Raw genomic sequence first — 12573 nt, 5'->3', positions numbered from 1 at the left:
TAGTGCAGGGAAGATGGCAATGCTGCCGCCTGTACCACATGGCTTCTTTCAGTCATCTTCTGTCTTTCAATCACCTCTTTCACGAGGTGCTACAAATACTGTACTTCATCCTATACTTGGACTATATAGTTCACATACATGCACTCTTCTATTAATATATAGACTTGTTGTTTTTTAGTATCTGTTTGGAATATTTTGTTAATGATTATTCTAAAATTAGAAAAAAAATAAGTTATTACACTAACAAAATTGAACTAAATTGTTCATTTGATACATGTTCAATTACACCTTGTGTAAGTCTTATTTCCCCTACTGAGTTTCTCAATAAGAGATGAAAAGAATAAGGCAACACTGAACAAGCTTTCTGTAGAGATTCTTCCTTGAGTGGCACAAAATTATGTGAAAGGCATATAGCTACCAAAAAACCCAAAAAAGTCCATCCAATTCCTTCAGGGCTTTTGCAGTACTGAAGGATAGATGTTACAGAGTTGGGGAGAAAGTATGAAATATTGGGGGGGGATAAATGATTTAACATACATATGAGACTGCAACTTTTGACATGCATTTCTGCAGCATCTCTCCACAATGTGAATTTTGCTACTTGGTGTAGCAAAATTGTACCTCCTTTTTCTGATTCTAAAAAAAACCCCCAAGAATAAAAAAAAGTATTTTAAGAACATTTAACTGATGCATTAATATTTCTGATATCTTTATGTAGAAATCTATTTCACCATCTGCTTGGGACTGAAATAAGCAGTTTTAAATAGACTATCAAATGTAACAGAGGACTTAAATATGAAGTCAGTTTTGTTAATTTTTTTAGAGAGAAATAAAGAGTGCTTTGAAGCTTTCCCTTTATATAGGTGGAAAACACCTTTGACTGTCAGTTGTGTTAATGGAGAGAAAATTTCTAATTGTTCTCAACCCTGCCAAAATGTTGTGTTTTTTGTTTTTGAGATTTTCTTTACAGATACAAGAACCATCACGTTTCTAGCACATACGTAATTAATTTTTAAGAGCAAGTTTAATTAACTGGTTTTATTGAAGTCCAAATTTCAGTGAACAGATCTGTGTAGTATTTATAGTCAAGCTTCAATCTCCCACATAATTAACAATTAGGGTCACTGTTAATTACAATGACTTGAAACCTAAAACTTATTTTAGAAAGCATGTCCTGAACATTATGGTAGTTACTGAAAAATCACTGTTGAATAAAGCCCAAAGATGCCAGATATTTCTTTCATGGCATGCCACAGACCTCCAAAACAGTGTCTCATAGGAAGGTGATTTCATTGTCCAAAGATACTCACAGTCTTAAGGAGGAAAGGCAAACAAAATTTTCCAGAGGGGATTTTAATGTCTGTGAGCTAGAATGAGCAATTGAAAATCTGGAGTTTTTGTTACTTCTCTATTTGTTAAAAAAATAACAACTAGGAAATGGGTCATCCTGGAAGAAGTTATGAAAGAGGAGGATATGAGAAGAAAGAGCCAGGAATGTTTAAGATAAAGTTCTGGATAATGCTACAATACAGTGCTGCAGAACAGCACTACAGGCCAGGTATGATAAAACTGGCTCTAAGCATGAGCATAGCCAGGGCTATACAGCACAGGCAAGGTAAAACCTCAATTCTGACTATCAAAGACAGATCTCAATCAAATTGCATTTCCAAGGTAGGGGAAAAAAAAAAAAAAAAGGAAAGCAAAGGAAGAAGAACAGAAGTTCAGCAACCTTAAATATTACATACCTCTAGGGACAGATTCCTGACAGTACTAAACACCCATAAGACTTTGTGAATCTAAAAATCTAAACTACAAATGTAAAACCCAAAGGGGATGACTTTCTCCAAAGACAAACATCTAGCAGACTTTTCAAAATTACTGACATTGTTATGAGCACAGGTACAACTATACTGGGGCAGACACAAAAATTATTCTGATGTGGTAAAATGAGTCACGATCCTGATGAAAAATTTCAGCAAACAGGTCGTCATGACAGACAGTAAGAAAATCTAAATTCCACGCCTTTCCCTCAAATTTTAAACAAACTTTGTGAGAGGAAGGCACACAACACACATTTTCTTTAACTAATTCTGTTCAATCTGATGAAATGTCTCTAATGAAGCGCTTTATACATAACACATAAAAATAAGTGGATCCATGTTGTACCTGCTTTGTGGCACTTATTTGCTAATTACTATTTGACAAAATTCATTATGTTTTTCTAGTAATTCTAACCACACTCTTGACCAAACTCTCTCTTGCACAGCACTGCACAGAATCAATGGGAAAGCAGTAGATATTGTTAACTTTGAATTTGGCAAGACTTTCAACACTGTCCCCCATAACATTTCCACAGATCAACAGCTCAGGTGGGCACTGTGTAAAACAGACAGTGCAGTGGACTGGAAGCTGGCTGAGCTGGGGAGTTTAGAGGCTTGTAACCACTCACATGAAACCTAACTGGAGACTTTAGACCAGTGGTGCACTCCTCAGGTCAGTACTGGTGTCCACACTTGAACCTCTCCATTAATGACCTGGATGACAAGACTGAGTGCATCCTCAATGAATATGCAGATGAGAAAAATCTGGGAGGAGGAGCTGATACAGCAGAGGACATGCTGCCACTCAGAGGCACCTTGACAATGCACACAAATGGGCCAACAAGAACCTCTGGAAGCTCAACAATGGGAAATACCAAGTCCTGAACTAGGGGAGAAATAATCCCATGTACCCAAGCAGACTGAAATACACAAAATACAATTTCAACATAATTAAAAATCCTTTCATGTGAGAACCGTCAAATATTGTGATAGGTTGTCCAGAGATGTTTTAGAGTCTCCATCCTTAGAGATATTCAAAACCCAAATGGACACAGTCACTGAGCTCTAGGTGAATCCACTTTAAGGAGGAGGGTTGAGCTCCATGGTCAATAATATCATGATCTTGTCTTTACTCATCTCACATAAAGAATATTCTGTCATTGAGAAAGATACTGAAGCTCTCTATCAGATAATTAAACAATTAATTACTTTATTTAGAGCAAACTGGTTGGAAACAAAGGCAGTCCTGCCTTGGCATCCATGAGCTAACTATTCTTGAGGGAAGTGGGGAAATAGAATAAATAGCAGAATAAGGCTGGGGCTTTGTTAAAATCTATAAATCTGTGAAATTACACACTTGAAGAAAAGCCAAAACACACGATATGTCACGGTATACAGAACCCATTTGTCAAAATGAACACACATATTTAAAAGCCATAGCAGTGAACATTATTTTTATTTGAAGTATATTACAAAGTCACAAACAGCTAATTCTGCAAATGTATCTGGATATGAAAAGATTTAAACGTCAGGAAAGATCTGCTGTATTACTGCTACTGCCCATATAGCACATAGATGGAAACACTGCTTTTCCACTGCTTCCTGCCTCAGGCAAGACTGAGACAATTAAACTGTCTTTTAAAAGGAAAGGGCTGCATATATTCAGGCTGCTACACTCCCCATACTACAAGATACCGGCTACCACCTTACCAAACTATCAGAGCATGCACATACACCAGTTACGTGGTTAAAAATCCTGCTAACAGAGCTTTACACATGTAAATGGGAATTCTGCATTTTGCTTTAAGAAGCATTAAATGCACAGTAAAAGGTGACAGAATTGAACTGTCAACATAACCTTCAGGAATATGGAACCATCTGCTGGATCTCTAGTACAGGCCATTGCTAACAATGCAACATCCCAATTAAAATAAGTACAAAATGAAAATATATTTTGTATATAAAACCAACACAGAAAATAAAGGTTCTGTCCTCGCAGCACAATCAATAAATCAATAGAAACATTTAAGTACAGATTCTCTATTATTCAAAAGCAAAATTTATCTGGCAGTTAGGACCTATGAACACCAGCACTTATCTTCACAATTTATAACCAATAGGGAATGATGAAATAGATAAGTAAATCTTTTTCATGTTTCACTGAAAACAAGTCTACCACAATAGAACAACCTGGAGGCCCACAAAACGACAGAGAAGTATTTCACAATTTTAAAATATTTTCTTATAGAAAAATCTATTTTAATTGTGTCCCATTAGTATTTTTATGGTTGCTTTCCCTTAAAAATATTCCTGTTCACATGGCTTCTTCTTAACTATGTTTCCTATTTTACTATGCTTCCCTGGTATAAATACTTTCCTGTACCTGTGGATCATCCTGGAAGTAGAGATCAGCTTTGGAAACAAAACCACAGAGTGTTCATACACAGCTGTAACATACACCTATGTTCCCTCATGCTACTTAGGAAGTCACCATCAACATTTTTATCTGTGCTTCTGCATAAACTGAAATTCAAGAAAACAGAATTACTTGGTTTAAGCAATACTAGGAATAGCCATGTAGAACGACTTAAAAGCATATGTTAATGTTCTTTAAAGGGTTGGTCCACGTACTTTAAGTGTTCAAAATTTGTAAGCATATGTGTTCTACTGCCTCTGTGAGATTCATACACAGTGGAAATAACATGTATCCATTAGCAACAGATGAATATTATTATGGTTCCAAGCTCTTTTGTTTAGGTAGACAATAAAAATACTGAAGTTAACTGGTGTATGGCCATTTGCATTGTGAATTAGTGACTAAAAGTGATTCTGAGACCAGCGGTCTATCTTTTAGACCATGCTAAGGACCATTTCCCCAGCTGCTCAGAAAAAGTAATCATAACTTCATTTGCGAAAAAAATTGTCTGCCTTTAGGAGATAATTCTATATAATTATAGAGATTATTCCTATCTTTACTATCTACATTTTAAATCTCTATTACGTGTTTTTATTTCATTATATATTCCACCCTCCCTCTGGAATTCTTTTTACTCCTCTCAAGGATACAAAACAAAAACACTTTGAAATTAAGGTGCCAATTTTCTGTCTTATTTTACAGGTGCCCAGAAAAAATGGCATGAAATTATAAATTTTATTATTAAATACTGTGATTATCAATGAAACAGATATTATTAGGAAAGTAAGCATCACAAATGTACATAATTGCATTGCTTACCTTTTTCTCCAAATCTTTTAATATAAAATATCTTTAGGGAAAAAAAAAATCTAAAAATAGATTAAAACCAACTGCAAATAGACTATCAAGCACTAAGGTTTTGTAGTAGTATATATGCTTTTAAATCCTATTCTTTTTGAATGCTCATGTTTAAGATACTTCAGTAAGCATTCAAATATTATCAAAATATTAAATTAAGAAAAGCTAGCAATCTCATCCTCTTCTATGAATTTACAGCACTAATAAATAGGTGTACAGCTTAAATAAAGAAAAATTTTACAAAGAAACATGCATCAGCATTGGACTGTATCACACTGGACTTAAACAGTACCACATATAACAAAACTGGGTTAGTCCCTGAAAGAGTTGCACAGCAAAATTTTAAAAGGCAGAAAATAAAAAAATTCTCATAGAAGTTATCACCCCTTCTGTACAAAGAGTGAAGAAATATAGAAACTTACCACTTTCAGCAGTGAAAGAATACAGAGGATTCAGTGGAAGACTCAGAGCACCCGACAGCCTTAGCTTGGAGTGCGGTGACAGAGATGATGGTGCAGGAAGCAAGAGATTTGAGTTTGCCTGTAATAGGAAGACAAATCAGAAAGTGAAGTGTAATTTCCTGGGTCACTTACTGATGCAATAGCTAGAAGAGAAATATGTGTTTACTGTAAATAACTATTAAATTCCAGGAAAAAAAAATTAAAGCTCAAGTCGATGAAGACTGACAACTTCAATATTTATTTTTTCTTAGTATTTGGAGATACAGACTTGGAAAAATTACTGGCACAGCAACAAACTCAATTGCGTGTTTATATATGAATACTAACTCTCAAGCAATGCAAACAATGAAACAGAATTGCCTGAACCAGCATTTTGTTGCATCTTCCTGTACAAACATAACAAGATGTATATATGCTCATAAACTTATAAGTGTAAAATAATTTCTCATTTTTGAGTACTCAAACTACACTACATCCATGAATAGATACTCCACTATAGGAAAAAAAATCTTAAACCGATCCTAGCACAGAACTGATTTCTGTAAAGCAATAAACACAAAATCCTAGGAACTTCCTACATTTAAATCACACATAATGTAATTCCAGTCCTAATCTCCATAGCAACAAAGACATTGTAGTTAAAATCCATTTTCCTATGGACTTTCTATATATATATATACACACACATACAACTATTACAAAACAAAAGCCCTTCCCAAACTTTACTCTTGTAATATTATCCAATACAGTCTATGAAAAAAAAATTTAATGATCTCAAGTTTTTGGTTGATCCAAATGAGAATTTTACTGTTTGTTAAATATATTTTCACTGCCTTAATACACCAAAGCCAAGGCAGAAGAAAAACACGCCTTGAATAAAATATTTGTAAAATATTTGTAAAATATTCTCTCTCTAATTCAATATTTATTATTCAATTCAATAATGCATAGTATTTGGGTATTGGCAAACTACCTGAAATGCAGGTAATTTAGCAATAAAAATGTGTGTTGAATTACTTGACTGGGCCAGAGGGTATCTGCCACCAAATCCTCTGCACCACTACACCTGACCATCTTGATGTGTCTGGTTTTTGTGCAGGAATATGGATTTCATTATAATGTGGAAAGTTTATACAAAAATTATCTTTGACTAACAAGGAATCTTGCAGCAAAAGTGCACAACTGTAATGACTATACTCCAAAGCTGACAGAAAGAAAAGTAAGATAAAAAATCAGATTAATTCATTGAACATGATTTCAAAAAAGCATTAAACCTACTAGATTTTACTACAGTATACAAATCTAAATTAATGCTAGTAAGCAGTAGCTGGGAAATGTTATCAGAATGGAAGCCTGTTTTTTTGAACAACTGCAACAATAAAATCAATCTGCTTTTCTTACATTTACATATGCAAGCAAGCTTCATTAATATAAAGTTTTCCCTTATACAAAAGAATGGTGGAAAGCCATTAGCATACATATTTACTCAAATACAGAAAAAATAATCTGTTCTGCAAATGTTTTGATCTCAGCTTCCAGTATTTCATCTTCTTTAATCCACTGTAAACTCTAGGGAGAGCCTTTTTCCCTAGATAAATGAGAAGATCTCCCCTTTGCATGAATTTATTGCTAAGTGCACAGTACACCACAAGACAAACAGAGGCTTTCCAGTCAAATACTTTAATGGAACTCTCTTTCAAATTTAATATCAAAAATTAGATTTCAGATAACACCAGGAAATGAAGAAAGGTTGAATATACTGGCCTTTGGAAATCAAGTTTAACAGGACAGAACAAACTATTGAAAACTAACACTTAATAGATGCCTCCCCAGTTCATCCTGGAAGGAAGAATTATAAAGCTAAGCTTGTCTTGATTCTGGTCCTTGAACAAATTATACCAGGGATTTGGAACTCTATGTAAATTATTCCTGTGCAACAGTAAATTCACTTCTCTTTATTTTCCAGCTGTATACCTGCCAAGTATTGTGCTTTGAAATAAAATGCAACAAGACAAACAGAAGAGGGGCTGAATGTGCAGTCCTGAGGATTTAAGAAAATCACCTGTTCTAAAATGCAGCCTAAGTTCCATTAGAGTACTTCTTTTCTGTCCAAGGCCTTAAAAACAAGAGGAAAACCTTTTTAATAAAAAAGATATTAAAAACTAAGTTTTAAGTAGTCTTACAGGAAGTGATTTATACCTCCCCTTGATGGCAGGGAAGCTGAATTCAGGTGAGCAATAAAAGACTCCCCATCCAAAGCACAGACAAAACTAGAGTTTTAATGACCTTTCTGCCACTAGCTCTTAAGTATTATTTAAATCTCTAAGAGGCCCAAGGAGGAAAAAAAGTCACAACATTGTAACAGAAATGGGAAGCACTCAGCTAATAAGTGAGGAGTTGTGATTCAAGCACAACTGCTCCCAGGTGAAGTACACTGTTCTATGAAAAATAATTATCCTACAACAGGCAGACATAAGACGATTCACAGAACCAAATTACTTTTTTTTTTTTTTAAATACAGGCTGTGGGAAATCATTCCTAAATATCTTCATAACAATGAGCAAAGCTGGCTAAGATAGCCAACCATGAATTTACTTATTTTTCACAACAGGCTCTGCTTTCTTCATGCATGAACCACAGCTTTATCAGAGACACAGTTTACTACTACTGTAAATTGAGCAAAACTAAGAGTTAAAACATTCTTATTGTTTCCATCACAATCAAGATACCTATGTAATTTTTGCCAGGCTTAAAGAAAGATGATTTGCATTTTCTTTTCTGGGTTAGGGCAGATCTATGCAAATTATGCAAATACACACTTTCACTGAAACTAGTTTTCACATTAAAAGTGAATTGCATGAGACAAAAAAATAGAATGCTCTAAGACCTGACAATGTGGCAAAAGCATATATTGAGAGATAAAGCAGCCAACATGTAATTGATTCCAAGACTAGTATTACAGAGTATTTACAGATGCTATTTGTAAGCGCCACAAAGGTGTCAGACATCTAAAAGGCAAATTTCAGAGCTAGAATACTACACCTTCAAAGAAAGCTCTTCTCTCCATACCTACACAACATGTATCATCCCCTTGTTATGGACAGTTACAAACTGGTTTTTTTTACTGCTAGATGGAAGCGAAACTAAAAAAACATAAATAGTAACATTGAATGAAAATGTTACTTATAAGCACTTCCAAGAGCCAGAGATGAATTAAATGTTTTCCTATCAAAAACCTCCATTAACAGAATCATGCATTAGTATTAGTTCCTTGAGGCAGAGACAAATAACTGATGCAAAGATTCACTACTCTGTAATTTCTCTATTTGGAAATGAAGCTAATTCTGCATTCTGGTTTCACACAGAAATTAATTTTTACATTTGTATCAAAACGTCTTAGCTTTTGTGAATTGCTAAAGCTTTAGCACAATAATCAACTCTTTGTTCTAATTTCTGGGCTAAGAATGGCAATGCTGCAGAAGAGAAGAAACTTTATCTATAATTTGTTAAGGTTCAAGTTTAGGTAAAAGGAAGAAAAACAAAAATAAAAAAAATTATTGGCTCTAACAGGATCTGGAAAGGGGGCATGGGTCATAAGACAAAGAACCCAATCTTATATGGGATCAGAGTATTCTCTATCTAGCTTAACCCAAATGTAATGTATTGACAGTACATTTTCCAATCCGTACCTAAGTCACAGAACTCTAAACTCTACACTTTAGTTTTAAATCCAGTAGCTGTTAAGTTTTAAAGTTCTAAAGTTTTAAATTTTTCAGTTTTAAATTCAGTATGCTGTTGACACGTGTGAAAACCAGAAACACCCACGTTGGCAGATTTGCTATTTGTCTGTTCCAGCACATTTGTCTCATAAAACATGACTCCAGGTGTGACCTTAGGCCAGGTCTGCAAGGTGTGCTGCCACCATGCTTGTCCCAACATGGTATTTCCCACATGTCTGTGACGAGGGCATGCAAACATGATCCAAAGACCAGGATTACTCTGCGCTGGGGCGGCCTCACCTTAAATGCCTTGCGCAGTTTCAGGTGCCACAATGTAAGAAAGACATTAAACTATTAGAGAGTGTCCAAAGGACAGAAACAAAGATGGTGAAGGGCCAGTAGGAGAAGCTGTACCAGGAGTGGCTGAGGTCACTTTGTCTGTTCAGCCTGAGAAGGGGAGACCTCAGTGCAGTTACAGCCTCCTCACGAGGGGAAGAGAAGGTGCAGACACTGTTCTCTTCTCTGGGGTGACCAGTGACAGGGCCCAAGGGAATGGCCTCAAGTTGTGTCAGGGAAAGTTTAGGTTGAATATGAGGAAAAATTTTTTCATTCAGAGGGTGGTTGGGCACTGCAACAGGCTTCCCAGAGAAGTGGTCACATCACCAGCCTGACAGAGTTCAAGAAGTATTTGAACAATGTTCTTGGGCACATGGTGTGACTCTTGGGGTTGGTTCTGTGCAGTGCCAGGAGGTGGACTTGATCTCTGGAGGTTCCTTCCAATTCAAAATATTCTATGATTCTGTGAAATACATACAAGGTAACACACCCGTGTTCTCATTTGGATTTTTAATGTTCCAACTCGACCACAGTGCAGCAAGCCATCCTACATGTGGTTTCATTTTTCTCCATTTTCACTTGTCATTCTCAGAAATATTAGCACATTCTCACACATGTGGCTGAGTGGCCACTTTTAAGAGTTCTACTTTGACAAACACTTTAGCACACCATTCATGTGAGCATGCAACTCTGATAAGCCTTCCAGCAAAGCCAGTACTCACATACATGCATCATATCTCATATGGGAAAGAGAATTGCATACACATTAAAAACTAATTCTCAATTACAAATTAATAGAAATTTGAAGTTTTATGTTGTATATTTTATTCTGGGGCTGTCCAAAATGTGATAATCAGGCAGGCAATACTGCGGCAACATGCAAAAAATTATCCCATGCCAGCTTGAAAAGTATCTACCACTGTCACCTGAGTCTCATGTTGGATCACTGAAAAGATCAGCCTCAAGACTCCTTTCAAAGAAATCTCCTCCCCCATATCTCAGTGGGTCATGAAGTCCTGCAAGGAAACACTCTCAGTGTTCATAATTACTACTGCTATGTGACAGATATCAAACTGGATGTCCATGCTTTAAACCACCATCCTGTACTGTTTGGAAACTCACACAGGGAGAAGACTCGGATGAACTTTTGGACCTCTTCCATGTGGCTAGAGGGCTTGGAGGATGCTGTCAAAAGCACTGATCATTACTCTGGTCACAGTGGACTTACTCATCACAAACTAGTCAATGGAAATCTAGTGTTACAAAACTCCAGTGGCTGAAAGTTATTCTTTCAAACACAGTTGTAGGCTTACCTATTTTATCTAGTCACACAGGAACATGGAACTTGTAGATGCTTCTGCTAAACCAGATTTGTCTTCCACAGTCCAGAACTACTGGTTAATCTGGGACTAAAGAGTTGCAATGATAAAGGTTCTCATAAACTCTCTAACCCCATCATTTTCTTCATATGGCCAGACATCCAGAACAGTAAAAATTTATCCTGGAGTATCTTCCTGGAATACTTGTCCCAGACACAAGGCTACACGCTCCATTCTCTCCATGTTGTGCCTTTCTCTCATAAACAACTTGACAGCACCAGCACTCACTTTGTAGGTGAGCAGAACAGAATGAGCAGAAAGTAGAAACAAGGTTTGCTTCCTCGTGTCAGGCCACACGTAATTGAAAGGTAGAAGCAGCATACTAGTGTTATTCATGAGAGCTACCGTGTGCTGTTTCATGAAGGGGTTCACTGGGAGTTCACAGTTCAGAAATCTGTGGTCTGTATGAAGGTCTGTAGGATAGCTTTCTTCCAGACAGTTTCAAAGTTCAGGCCTAATGGGGATGCCAAAGCCAAGGAACCAGAATGAATCTAATCCAAAGTAAAACCCCTAAAGCATGATGACAGTAGTTACAGCAACCCCAGCAACAACAACTTTCATCTACTCATCAGCTTCTTTTGTGATTCACTAGTTATTAATGCAGACAAAACCTAAAACTACATTTTAAAAAAATCTACACGCACTCAAAAGTACTTCAAAATGAAAAACAGTAAATGCAAACTCAAATGTGGTTCATGTCATTGTGAAAAGTAATTATAACTTCACAGTGCTATTCAGGAACATTCTGCATCCTTGTTGCATGCAAAATTGTCTCAAGTTGGGGAATTTAACTTAATTAAATTTATTGCCAATTACAAAAGTTTAATTACCAATTTGAGTACTGAGAAACAAGACAAAGAGTAAAACACCCAGCCAAAGAAAACACTTTTCATCCCTTTTTGTCTGTCTCCACTTCAGGCACCTCTTTTTTCTCCTTTCTAATCCCCAGTCTCCTTAATTTTGACATTACATTACACTCAGTCCCCTTGGAAAGGCAGTGGAAGGGTGGGGCAGTAGAGTGAGACTAGTGCATAGTGACTTGCCTTTTTGACTCTTCTTTTTTCTTGCTCTTTTCAACTGCTTAATATGGATCCTTCACCACCCAACATCCTTGGGGATTGCACCTGTCCAGCATGGATTCTTCCACTGTTTGCAACACGGTCAGAGATGTATCATCATGTGTGTTTTCTTTTGCATGTCCTCGTGTATCTCCTGTCTTTCCCTTCAAGCCTACTCTGTTATTTCCCTAGTATTTCCATTTCTGCATTGTTTTGAGTCTCTTGCATCACCTTCCTGCCTCCTTCTGTGTCTTCTTTCATATCTCCTCATTTCACATGACTCCGCGCATCCCTCCTCCTGTATCTTCACTTGCGTCCCGACACGTTTTCCTTTGCATTTCTCCTCTGCTGTGGTGTTTCCTGTCTCTAGTAGGTTCTGACCTTTGTTAAGTCTCTTTTCTCAGAGGTGCCATATTCTGCCTGGTTCCAGTTTCAGTTGTGCAGTTGCTCCATATTGTTCTTCAATGAGCTGCCTTGAAACAGCTGTGCCCAGCACAGGACACGCTCTCCTCCCTGCCCTGCAGCT

General features: G+C 36.6%; 1 protein-coding gene across 3 annotated transcripts in view; it reads right to left on the bottom strand.

Annotated features, from left to right (window-relative positions):
- AHI1 (Abelson helper integration site 1) overlaps positions 1-12573 on the bottom strand; it is an 85024-nt gene that overhangs the window by 40252 nt on the left and 32199 nt on the right. For all 3 annotated transcript variants that reach the window (XM_058801577.1, XM_058801579.1, XM_058801578.1), the window contains one exon: positions 5517-5634. In XM_058801577.1, coding sequence (XP_058657560.1) covers positions 5517-5634 — 118 coding nt within the window. The remainder of the gene's footprint in view (positions 1-5516; positions 5635-12573) is intronic.

The sequence above is a fragment of the Ammospiza caudacuta genome, chromosome 3 (assembly GCF_027887145.1).
Source record: "Ammospiza caudacuta isolate bAmmCau1 chromosome 3, bAmmCau1.pri, whole genome shotgun sequence".
Classification (NCBI taxonomy): Eukaryota; Metazoa; Chordata; class Aves; order Passeriformes; family Passerellidae; genus Ammospiza; species Ammospiza caudacuta.
Note: the sequence above shows the minus strand (reverse complement) of the source record. Positions and strands in the feature narration are given on the sequence as shown.